Genomic DNA, 12,761 nt, shown 5'->3' on the forward strand with positions numbered 1-12,761 from the left:
CTACATAACTGATCATGCTGGCAGTTTGATAAGCAAATCTCTATGTAACAAAGCTGTACTTGCACCAGAATACTTAAAAAAAAAATAAATCCCTCTATTAACTACACATGCCTTAGGACTTAGTACATTATCCTCAAGGTAGAATATTCAATAGCAGAACTCACTATGGAAAGTCTCAGCAGGAAGTATTCAAAATCTTACCTAATTTGCACTGAAAAATCAACCTGAGGAGATCAAATGATGCCTTGCACATTTCCACTACAATGTGTCATCACACTACAAAGCCATATTTCTATACCCAAAGGGCAACCTATATAACATGCTATATTTGTCTCTCAGGGCTCAAACCCAGTCAGAGGTTACATTTTAATGATCTGCACTAGCAGAAAACCCTATTCATGAAACTTCTTAAGTCTCATGCTCCTTTCACAGCAGGCCTTATGAGACTGCAATTGAAGTTTTAAAAACCATCATTCTTCTTTAAAGCCAGCACGTGCATTAAAGACAGCTAGGTGCTACTGATCAGGGATCAAATGCACAACTTCTCCTGGAACACAAATCCCAGGACAGCAGAACACAGGTATGCTATTGCAGCCCATTTCCAGTCCTACTTTCAGCTGCCCATGGCCCCAGAGCACTGGGGGATGGAGGCAGTACAAGTTGAAGTAGATCAAACACTTCTAATAAAACAAAGGCAGGATCTTGTTTATTTCATGAAGCAGGGTCATTACCTGCCAAATGCAAACATAAGCCTTGGGCATTGCATATGCTACGGGAAAAAAGAAAACAAAGCAAAAGGCAATTTACAGGCTGCAGGTGCCTCCTGATGCCCTTCAAGATGTTTTAAATTGATAACTTAAGGCGAGCCAAAACATTCTTAACTATCAAGGAGCCTCATCAGCCTCAGGGGAAAAGAGGAGCCCAATAACCTTTCTGCCCAAAACTCTGGATACAGCCCCAAGACCTTCACCTGCAGTGAGTCATCACCCTAAGCAAGTAGAAGAGGACTGGTCAAGCTGTAGGGATACAGCACTGGACTGAACAAAACACTTACTGAAATCAATAAGGTTACATGAATTGAGAGCAAAGTTCAGTCCTCTTTTCTTTTTTTTCCACATTCTCTTTTCATAAGAATTCAGTGACATGATAGAGTCAAGCATTCAGGGAAAGTACAGGTCAGAATATCAGTAAGAAGAGAAGCCTTGCTTACAGGAGATTTGAGCTGCTAGCATTTATCTGCACAAAGGAAATGAGATGCTCCATTAATTACTCAACTACCAGTTCATCAACTTACATCCATTAGTAAAGCAAGCCTAGAAATACTGGCAGCTGATTGATACTTCTGTTGAGCAAAAGGAAGTTATTAAGGTCTGAGCAGGCCATGAAAGCTATTTTTTCAGTTCAATAAAAGAATCTCAGTAGAATTAAGAAAGGAGTAATCCCACACAAGGCAGTTAATATCTTTTGGAAAATGCCAATGCATTAAAATTGCAAAATTTTGGAAAGACATATTTTGAAAAATAAGTTTAGCAGGCTCAGGATGGGGGAAAGAGGAAAACAGTCAGACAGATGCCACTAAATAGCCCATAAACACTGGCTCAGTAGGTTAACCTGAAACAGTGGAGACCTACACCCAAGTGGCTTCCCCACAGTGTCTATACAGAACATGTTCTGCTCTTATATTACAATTTTAAGACCAAAACAAGATTGAAATGGGTAAACAATATGAACTTGAATGTTTTCAAAGACTGTTGATTTTGGCATCTGAGACAGCAGCTGTACATTGTGAATACATGGAGTGTGTTCAGTACAGAATACTACAGAATCACAGAATATTCTGGGTTGGGAGAGACTCACAAGGATCACAAGCCCAGCTTTTACATCAATGATCCATATGGGCATCAAGCCCACAACCTTGGCATCATTAGCACCACGCTCTAACCAACTGAGCAAACGTGCAGGAACGTATTCAATACTGCATTCTGCCTACAGAGCGCAACATTGGCTTCACAGGCTGGGCAAAGACGTCGTTAGGGAACCCCTGCTCGCTGGTTTGCTTGGAGGAGACACGAATGAACAAAACAGAGTAGCCAGTTTCCTCTGAGAGGATGAAGTCGCTCCAGGGCTTCACGGCATTGCCATCACCGACAGCGAGAGCAGAAGCTGGAAAGAAGCAGCACCATCTAGTGCTCAGGAGAGACGGAGCAAGCAGAACAGAGAGCAACGCGCCAGCACTCCCCAGGCACAGAAACTCAGCACGCACACTTCCTAGCAAACTCAAACTGCACTTGAGCATAAAAAGACACAGCAGCTGAGAAAAGGCAAGCAGATGTATCCATCATCATCTGAGTGTTAAAACCTTATTACCTTAAAGGTCTCAACCCAAGATAAAATGTAATAATAAAAACCTGTTACCAGACTATGACTGCAAAGAAAGCATACAATTTTATCATTCTGGGCACTCCTTTGAAAAGAAAATTTAGAAAAAGCCCTTATTGTTTCTCACCCCTCAATAAATGGAAAAGTCTATATTATGTTCCAAGAGGCAGGTTTTTTAATGACATACAACTGCATGCTCTCAGCTATGCTCCAGACATCTACAAGTAATAAAAACAGATCTGACAGGGCCCTCCACTGCAAAACCAACACCTCCAATCTTCTTGTCCAGGCCAATGCAATGCCATGGACATGGTAACATCCACAGCTCTCTCTTGCTGAGTGTTTCCAGAATGCACTGCTGCAACTACTCTGTCTTAAACTTCCTTGTAGGACCCAAAATTACTTTATTTTGCTGCCATTCCCTAGTCAATATGGTGGATGCCAAATTACAGGAATCTAAACATACCTCTCAAATATCAACATCATTGCATATTTAGATATGCACAGTCAGTTTTCAGCTGTAGACTTCAGGAGAAAACTTAATTACCAATGGCAAACTCAGGATCCTGCTGTTAATTGGAATTGCAATTTGCATTGAATAATAGAGAACACAGAATGATTTTCAATGTATGAATTTCTAATTTCTCCTCCTGGTATTTTAATTACACAGCATCTCAACAGGAACTGAGATTAAAAGGCCACAAAAATAGCTTAATTGGTGTTGATCACCTGGGATGCAGCAGTGTACCACAGATCAGACTGCTCTGTGGGCACTGTTCCACCTACTGGTACAAGACAAACAAGCTGCCACTCCAACTTCTCTGTCAGATACTGTAACAACACAAATGGACCCCTACAGAACAAATAGACAACAATTACTGTTCCTGTAAGAATTAGGACTCCTACCTTCTTATTCTGCCTTTCTTGATTTTCCTTCTTCTTCTGCAGCCAAGGCCATGAAGTAGCTTCTGCAGAAGCCCTGCACAAAGTTTCTGCATGAGGCATTTTATTTTGCCCCAGCCTAACTTCTGGCATAATGCAACCACAAATCCATCTTTGAAGGATTCAGTATTCCATGCAAGTTCCTTTTGTAAAGGCAAGTTTCCTATAGTGAATTCAGTCTTTATAACTAACTGAAAGAACACACCATAGAGAACTGACTTCTAAAGTTTTGAAAATAACCTTTGACATGTAAATCATGTATAGGCAGTGACCCTTGCTCTGGCTAAGTCTGCAAAAAGACCAAGGTAACAGCTATGAAGAGGAATGAACTGCTTCACCAGAGAGGGCTGTTGCTAACTCAACTGGAGCACAGAAAACAACCTGAAAGTGCAGTTTTCACCACCTTAGTTGGATTGACCTGAAGTCAAACTGGTTTGAGAACTTCTTTCAGTCATAAGAGCTGAAATGAAAGATATGATTAAATATATGGAAACAAGATCAACCCCTTCAGCAGCTGTTTCCAATAAAAATATTAAATTCATTACAAAACTGCACTCTCATTCTCACAAAGTCTCAGCTAAGATCTGCCACTGTTCACCTTGGCAAAAAGCACCATGGCAAGAAGCAGGAACTAACTATCATCAGTGATAAGGGACATCAAAATGTGTGTCATGAGTACCTCCTAACTTCTGAAACTTTTTACCACTCCCCTTCTTGATTCTAAAAACCTTAATGTATCAGGAAATTCTCTGTCTGCAGAAGAACTTGAGCATCTCATAGTGCTGCAAAGACTGGGGAATGAAAACCCCTTGCCACAAGACATTAAGACATTGTTTCCTAAAAGGTGAGACTTCAGAAGCATTTAAGTCATCAACATTCCTTAAGACTTTCTCTGAGCTTAATCCCTGTGGCTTCTTACAAGCTGCATTACACCACTCCAAAATGCACTGTAACCTCAGGTGAGCACTGAGTATTCTGTTGCCCCTGGCAACAGCAGATGCTGTTTCTGTTGCCAGATTTGGACTCCTCTCCCAAACAACAGAGATAATTTCATCCATAAATACCAGCTGCTGTGGAATGATTACCCCAAATGGTACAACATTTGCACCTGACCTCATACTACCCTCAAAACTTTACAAAAACATCCCCCACCGCCTGCTAATGTGCACTGGAGTATGAGAGCCACTTCCACCCACAGCTTACCCCACCATTCCACTCTGAACTTCTATGATGAAGGGAAGCATGAATGGATTCAAAAGGGTCCAGAAATTTACACAGTTTCCCCAGAAAGGAATATAGAGAATATATTTCAGGAAGTCCTGTCACCAGATCTAACCCTGGTTTGACTGTAGAACTGTTCTGCAGCCTCTCGTGTCCCTAGTTAACCCTTCTCCCAGCCGCCCGATACAGCTTAGAAATGAACTTGATGAAACATGAATAATACACAATGCCCATCATTAGTTCTTGTTACTCAGCAGAAAATCAATACAGGCTCTGTTACAGCACAGGACATGCTGTTACTCCACTCCCTGCCCTCTGAGGGAACAGCTCTCACAGCCAAACTTAACACAGCCTGCAGCACAGGAAAGGTGGCAAGATCACAGCAACAGCTGCACAACAAGGACACTGAGTGCCTTAGCCATCAATCACAAAATAGGGTTTTGGAGATAACTGGTACCACAGACTTTGGAACTCTTTGGAAATTTCTCAGATCTCAGCCTCTTCTCTTTGCCAGATAAACTCGTATCAGCTATAGGTACACTTTAGGAATGTTCCACTCCATTCTTAATTTTGTTGGTTAAAGCTCTGATGCTTACTAGCACAGTAAAACCCTAATCTATACTTAGAGCTATTGAATATACCTGTGTTCACAACATCCCAAACTTAGCTATGACAGATTTAAAAAAAATATCTTACCATTGCTATAGAAACTGTAGAATCCCAGCTTATAGTGGGATAAATGAAACACAATTAGACAGAAATGTGATCATGGCTATACATTCAACACAGGGAAAGATGGGCAGTGATGGGAAATAGAGATCTGGGTACTGCAAGATGATTTGTGCTGCCCTTCCTATCTGGCATCTGTTTCAGAGCTGTTCACTACGTGGGTGTTCTGCAGGCTGGCAGCCATGCAGAACACGGTCATTTCAGAACACATGAAAAAAAGAAAAAGCATTAATGCCAAAACCAGCACAGAATAAATGTACTGTGAACAAAATGGGCAACTCTTCGGGCCACATTCTCCAGTGATGTCTGTGTCAATCACATTCTGTATTGACTGGCTATTTATGGTGGTTTTCAATATTTACTATCCATGTAGCAACTAAGTTTGTTACAAACGGGATTTAGCTGCATAAGTTAGGGAAAACATCTTCATTTTGCAGACAACCTATGTGCAGGGTTGGAACACAAATACAATACAAATACTCCCAAATACAATCAGAACTGAACCAATTTGCTCCTGCAATAGGGAACTTAGTTATAAATCTATCCTGGAAATACCAACTCTGTACCCAGAAAGCATTTGTATCGGAGCTAAAATGACTGCAAAAGTTTTACATTAATACTACAGTGACAGATCATTAGATTTTCTACCTGAAAAAACTTCAGCAGCACTTCCATGCTAGGCCATTTATTTTCTTAAACCTTTTATCCAAAGGGAAGTGTTTTGAAGCTTTTTGTCTGCCCTCCCATCCACTTCCCAAAATAATTAGTATACATGAAAGAAATTGCATCCAGATACCACTTTTCCCTAAGTTCTGTGCCTGTTTCTCCTGCAACAACCAGAAGAATGCATCCACAGCGACCACACAATGCTCCAAGCAAAGAGCCTCTCCAAACAGGAAAGTCAAGGATCATGATGCATTTCAACTACTGAGGCACCATAGCAGCACTTATATCCAGAACAAAGAACACCATGTCGTCAAGTCCCTTTTCTCAGTCTCACTGGATAATCTTGCCAGTCTATCAGAACATTCAGGAGGGATCAATACAACTCAATTACCATTAGTGACAACTGATGGGAGTGATGTGATGTTGTAATGAAAGCACAAAAAACTGCTGGCATACCTGGAGTAATTTCAAACAGATGTTTCCCTGGTTCGTCAGGATTAGGTGGCAGCTCGTTCACCTGACTGCCTTGTAGTAGTATCAAACCCTGTAATGGACACAAATGTTAGTGGAAAGGGAAAGGCCACTAAAAGGGTAAGGAAAAGATGATAAAATGCATAGTAAACTCAAGTCCAGCTCATCTACTGAGCCCAACACCTTTCCACAGATTTGAGCAAGAAAATAATTGAGCTGGTCATCCACCTGCTTCATTCTCCTTTCTGTCACACTGGACACTGCTGGTTAAGGCTGTTTCCTGTGGAATAACACAATTCTGAGCATGCAGAAATGATTCTCCTTGGTTTCCACACCTAATTATCCCTTGCAAGAGTTTCATCTCACATTACACCTACTCTTCTGAACCCCTGAATTTCTGGTTGCAGCATGCATTTGAATAAAGTGGCTGATTTTCCGGAGATGCTCAGTACACAGAAGTTCCCAGGGAAATACTTGAAGAAAGCAGCTAATTCAGGTTTGAAAGACAATGGACAACTTTTTATTCCAAAAGACTCTAGCTTCCCTAGAAAAAACCTGAGCCCCTTCCCAAGTTCAAATGCTGCCAGTATTCAGCTTCATTTCCACTTTGAGCCCAAGCATAATTAACACAATATATTCCAGTTTGGGAACTCTGCATAGCTGGTGACATAGTATCTTCAAAGTGAACAAAATCCGCTTCATCTATGGAAAAACTGAAAGAGACATCACAAGAAGCTCTTCTCCAGTAACCTGAGTGAAACAAGCATTTAATCTCTGATATTTTAATGGGTTTCCAGCTAACATTCTTCAGGACTTATGCACAATGAGACAGACTCTGGGACTCTCAAGAGTTAAGCCATGAAGAAGGTAATAAGCAGTTCCCACTCCTGCACTGAACTGCCCTGGAATGCAGACAGGGTCCAGAACATCTTTTCTTGATGAACAGAAAATGAAGAAAGTTGTTTCAGTCAGGTTTTTCACACCTATCTGTGGTTGATGAGAATGTAGCTATGCATGTTTACCGATCTGGCAACAACCAAATCCAAGACACACTGGACCATCATAATATTGGTAATCAAAACAAATTCTAGTTATGCTATTTGTCAGCTTCCAGATCCACATACAACGGAGTAATACAATTAGTGTCTCATGAGACAGAAAATCCTGAATTTCAACTAACAGAAGACAACTCATCATAAGAGTTTTGCAATCTTCTCTATAAAAAAAGAAGCCAGATGTATTACTTTGTCATTATTCAGTATAACTTCCATAGTTTTGCTGCTCAGGAATGCATCCTCCTACAAATGCTTTGTTCAGCAGGGTCAAGGCTCAGCTCCTGTCCCCTACCCAGTGTAAGGGTAAGGTTGTGGAAGGTCACTGTGGAGGAGGGCACTTAGCAAAGTCCATGCTGAGTGGTTTCTCAAGAATGGTTGTAAGATTTAAAATTGAGGCAAAATAAGTTAACACAACAGGATAAGCCTCCACCACCCTTACCTCCCAATCCTGTTGCCCTGCAATTTGGCTCTGAGGTTCACTGAAATTAGAAGATAAACTGAAGACATTCCATCAATAACAGGAAAACACAGGAAAGGCAACTTGACAAAAATGCAAATGCATCTGAAATCCAAATGGCATCAAAAATATTGTGTAAAATATCATCTTTAAAGTCCAGTGGCCAGAACACATTCTAGAAAATTATTTCTAAAGTGCAAAATTCAAGCCCACTGCAGATGCATTAAAGCCTTTCATCATGTCAAGTCAATACTGAAGGAAGGGTTAATGAATCAGCTGCACAGTGGCTTCTTTTCCTCTGGAAACTGGGGAGGGATGTATGCTCTCTCCTTTCCTGGGAACAGAAACGAGCCCAAAACTCCTTTAAAAACACAAACATATTGACAGAGTCAGTAGGAGCATCAAAACCTCTTTGCAGGTCAGTCCTTCCTTCCCCCTGTCCTCATGGGGCAAAAAAAAGAAAACTCTGCAGAAAAGCCATGGCTGCAGATCCACCCTCTAACCTCTGGTCTCTGATGGAGTGGGCTGTGCAGCTGCAACTGTCATGTGGCACACAAATAAAAATTGAGTACCTTCAACAGTACTCAATCCATTAAGACAACAGAAAAATTCCTCTCCACTCCAGAAAGCCTGTGTGATTCTCCTGCCATTAGATTACAATTCCACCTTTTCAGCAATATTATTAAAGGAAGAGTATCTACAGTTTGCTCCAAGAATCTGAAACAACAGGCTTTCATAAAAATAGGCAAGGCAACATCCATGAAGAAAAAGAAGTTGTTTCATGTTTCTCTTCTGAAACATTATGCCATAAATCTCATTTGACTTCATCAGATAAACAACGAGAATATAACTCTCTTCCAGAGTATGTATAAATAATCAAGTAGGTGGAAGATCAATGGGAACTTCAGTGAAACTATTGATTTAGTTTTTACACACAAGCTTAAAGGCCATGCTTAATAAATAAAACAAAAATACTTAGATCAGGCATGAGTACCTTTAGGGCTGAAGAAAATTAGGGATTAATATCAATAACAACTGGAGAAAATATCTGCATGACCTATAAAAAAATCTCCCTACAACAAAAGGTCTCAGTTGTCTTTCTAAGATGCATGGGCACACCTGTGCCATTGCCCCTTCATTCCAGAGAATCCCAAACAACAGCTGTCTATAAGTCCCAAAAGCACACCCCTCCTGTGGGATGCATACAGTCCTAAAGAGATGTGAATCCTAATTTCTAACTCCTACAAGAAGAGCCTCAATATAGTATCATCCTATACAAAATATCTTCCCACAGTGATAAATGTAACCCTGTGCCCAAAAAGGGCCAGGGTTAAAGAGACCCTTCACAACCTGACAGCCTGAGGCCATTTCTTCTTCATCATGTTCACTGACACGGTTCAGAGGTGCCCAGCTCTCCCACATGCATTGCATATGAAGATAAGGTGCCTGGCTTGAAAGTGCAAAATCCATCTGTTGCTGGCAGCATCCCGAGTAATCAACGTACATCATCAAGTTCAAATCTCTCTAGCCTTTACACAGCAGACTTTCCATAATTATGGACCAAATCCCTGATCAGGAGAGTGCAAGATACAAGATGCAGTCAACATCCTCATTCATCTACCGTATTTATGTCAGGCCCACAGGGGAATATTAATTTCCATTCTCACTCTACAATGAAATTTATGTGTGACAGTCAAGCAGGCAGCTGCATCAAGCAGTTTAATAATTGTCTATAATGAGTGTGTGGATGGTGATGATATTACACAGGCTGACTGTCACTCTGTAATGCCTGTACTGACTCATCAGGAGCCAGCAGCACAGGGACATTGTCTGGCTCATTCAATTATGTTCCCTCTGCTCAATGACTCTGGTTAAAGGCCTGACAGTCAAAACAATGACTACGTGAATTATGATGCATAATCTACTACAGCAACAGGAAAGACCTTAGCTCAAATGCTCTGAGAGAATTTTACAGGCCTTAGAAAAACATGAATAAGAAATTCTTCATCTCCTCTGTAAACTTTAGCCCATAGCACAACACCCACTCAAACACACATTACAGCCCATTCTCAGCATGTAGCCAAACCCACACACCCAAGCCAGCTCTAAGCAGCTGGTTTACCTCATGGCTAACAAGAATTAGCTGGGAGATAACGAGTCCCAGCTGAGCAAGAAGGTTAATCACTCCTGCCTCAGTAATCTGCAGCTCCATAGCTCTTCCTGTCAAACTCCAGTCTCACAGCTGACCATAATAATAAGATCTGGAGGTCAGCATGCCCTAGTGGGTAAGTAAACACCTTCTAACCTTTTCCCAAGTTCCACCACTTGTCTGGTAGTAGAAAAGCCTCCCTGCAACATCTCCTGCCTTTGAACCTCCTAAAGTGTGAATGTTTTTGGTGAGGACAGAAAACATCTGAAATGAGCTGTCAACCAAAGCACAGCTGTGATCACACAGGAGTCGCAATCATTACCTCCTGCAGCTCTCTAGCCATACCTGAGGCTTAGTTTCCTCTTCATCCTTGTAGTAGAAGAGCTGATCCCCACGCAGCACAAACCAGCGCTGCTGCCAGTTCTTCATGATGCTCCTCTGTTTCTTGAGCCAGCCACACTTCAGCACACGTTCCTGAGGGTTTGGGGAAGATGGTCTGGAGGGAGGCCCAATCTGTTCACCCATCACCAGACTCCTTGACCGGGCTGCAAAGGCAATTACAGAGTAAGTGAAACAAACAAATAACAGCGAGAACACTCAGGCTAAATAATTGTTCCACACTCCCGCCTCAGATATGGACAGACAGATTCCCTTTTTGTAACAGGTATTTGTTTTTTAGGGTGTACATTCAAGCTCATGACAGCTAAACACAGGAAAAACATCACCTTTTTTGGCACTGCTCTCTCCAGAGTGTCTAAAGAGACACAACACCTCCACTGCTCATACAACCATTCTTTGTGGCAAATCATCACTGCCTCCCAGCTCTACATGGGAATAACGATATTGCTCTCTCCTAACAGGATATTCGACTGATGAGGATGTGCAAATGTGTGGTGAGGGGGCACAAAGAGAAGAATAGAGTATTAAAAAATATTCACTCCACACACTACCAGTTTGGGGGGATTAGCCAGGGAACCCAGCTGCCATAGGAGAGAAAAAAAAATAAAAACTGAGGAAAACTTAAAAAGAGAATTGTCAATCAAAGTAGTGACTGTGATCCATACAAAAGACAGAGATAACACAGCTATCCAGAATCACTGAAGTTATCTCTCTCTTCAGGGCATTCTGACACTGAAGCAGAAAAACAAAATTAAAAAATAAAAAGACAAAATAGAGGAAAAAACCAACACGTAAATCTGAGGAAGGGTTTCAGAAACAGAAGACAAGTGATGGAAAGTTTAAGAAATAGAAAAAAACTCTATGACCCTTTCTTTTCTCCTCTCTTGCATTAAGAATACTAAAGCTTGGGGCATTCAGAACTAGTCTGGAGTAGCAGACTGATTCTATTTTGTAGGCAGCAAGCCAGTCCTCCAGAATAGATAGGTTAGGTGACCTCATAGGTATTTTCCACCTCTATCTCCTTTGGATTTATGAAGTATCTCATAATAATAATTATTTAATATTTCATGCCATTTTTCCTTCTTTAGAGCTAATATGATCCTGCCTCTTCCAATTTTCTGCATTCAGCTAACTTAAAGCACAATTTATAACAGCCCACTTGGAACAAGGCATGAGTTTACAGGCCAGTACCAGTAAATCTGCATCACTAATATCTCACATTAACGCTGTGAATTGTGGCATCTAAAAACCAGGCAAGCTTCTTATCCAGGTACCCCTGATACACTACAGCTAGTTCAAACCACCACAAGAAAGGGCACAGCAAGCCTCTGCCTCTGAGAGTACTGGCTAATTTTGCCTCTTTTGGGTTCAGAGAACTAAGCGTGGCCTTGATGTTACCACGTGATTGGTTTCTGCTCCTGGTGCCTCACTACAGAGTGATGAAATTGCCAGAATTCACCAAAGAAAAATAATGAGGATGTTGCAGTGTTTGGGGAATAAATAAAAAAAAAAAAAAAATCACATTTGCAACATTAAAATTGATCCTGTTTCTTCACTTCCATGAAGCAAATTGCAAAATAAGGAGAGGCAGATAAGGGACTTAGGTCAAATCTCGAAAGAACCTCGGCAGTGTAATCCAGTGAGGGAAATGACATTGCTGCCTGTGATAAAATCTGCTTTGACCTTCCTCACGACCCGGCAGTCAGGTCATCATGTTGTGCTTTATAAAGAGCTCTAAACCAGCAGCACATCTACACACTGAACACTTCCATCAGCAGAGGGCAGACCTGAATGGTATCACACCCTCCCAGTATCAAAAAATCTGTGATAAAATCCTCACTTCTATAGTTTCATATACTTTATCTTTCCACTCTGTCTTAAGGATCCACTCACCTCTCCTGTCACCATCCAGCAGGCACTCATACTGACCCCAACAACCTTCCAGATTTAGAGACACAAGATGCATCACTTTGTTAAATTTCAGACTTGATGAAAGTCCTGGCTGACAGGCAGTATGGGTTTTTTTTTCCCATTTCTCTAAACTGCTAAGGTAAATCCTGCTGCTCTCCACAAAACTGTGAATAACAGGTTTTGCCTTGTGGCTCAATCAAGAGAAATTAGTTTTCAAATTATAACTATTTAGTGCTGTAAGAAATTATTTTTACTTTTAGTTTTACTTCAAAATTAATTTAAAAATTGAAATTTTGTAAGAAGTGCTGCTGCAGCATCATAGCTTTTTCAGAATTAGTCTTTCTTTAGTTTATGCCTAAAATACATTGCTAAATTTAATGTG

The 12,761-nt window shown here is 41.0% G+C and overlaps 1 protein-coding gene across 1 annotated transcript in view; it reads right to left on the minus strand.

Moving 5' to 3' along the window:
• Positions 1-12,761, minus strand: part of ARHGAP22 (Rho GTPase activating protein 22) — a 117,856-nt gene that overhangs the window by 91,524 nt on the left and 13,571 nt on the right. Inside the window, exons 2-3 of the mRNA XM_058810469.1 lie at positions 10,415-10,614; positions 6,394-6,481 (exon numbers count right to left, since the gene is read on the minus strand). Of these exons, the coding sequence (XP_058666452.1) occupies positions 6,394-6,481; positions 10,415-10,594 (268 nt within the window). The 5' untranslated portion in view covers positions 10,595-10,614. The remainder of the gene's footprint in view (positions 1-6,393; positions 6,482-10,414; positions 10,615-12,761) is intronic.

The sequence above is a fragment of the Ammospiza caudacuta genome, chromosome 9 (assembly GCF_027887145.1).
Source record: "Ammospiza caudacuta isolate bAmmCau1 chromosome 9, bAmmCau1.pri, whole genome shotgun sequence".
In the NCBI taxonomy this organism is placed as follows: Eukaryota; Metazoa; Chordata; class Aves; order Passeriformes; family Passerellidae; genus Ammospiza; species Ammospiza caudacuta.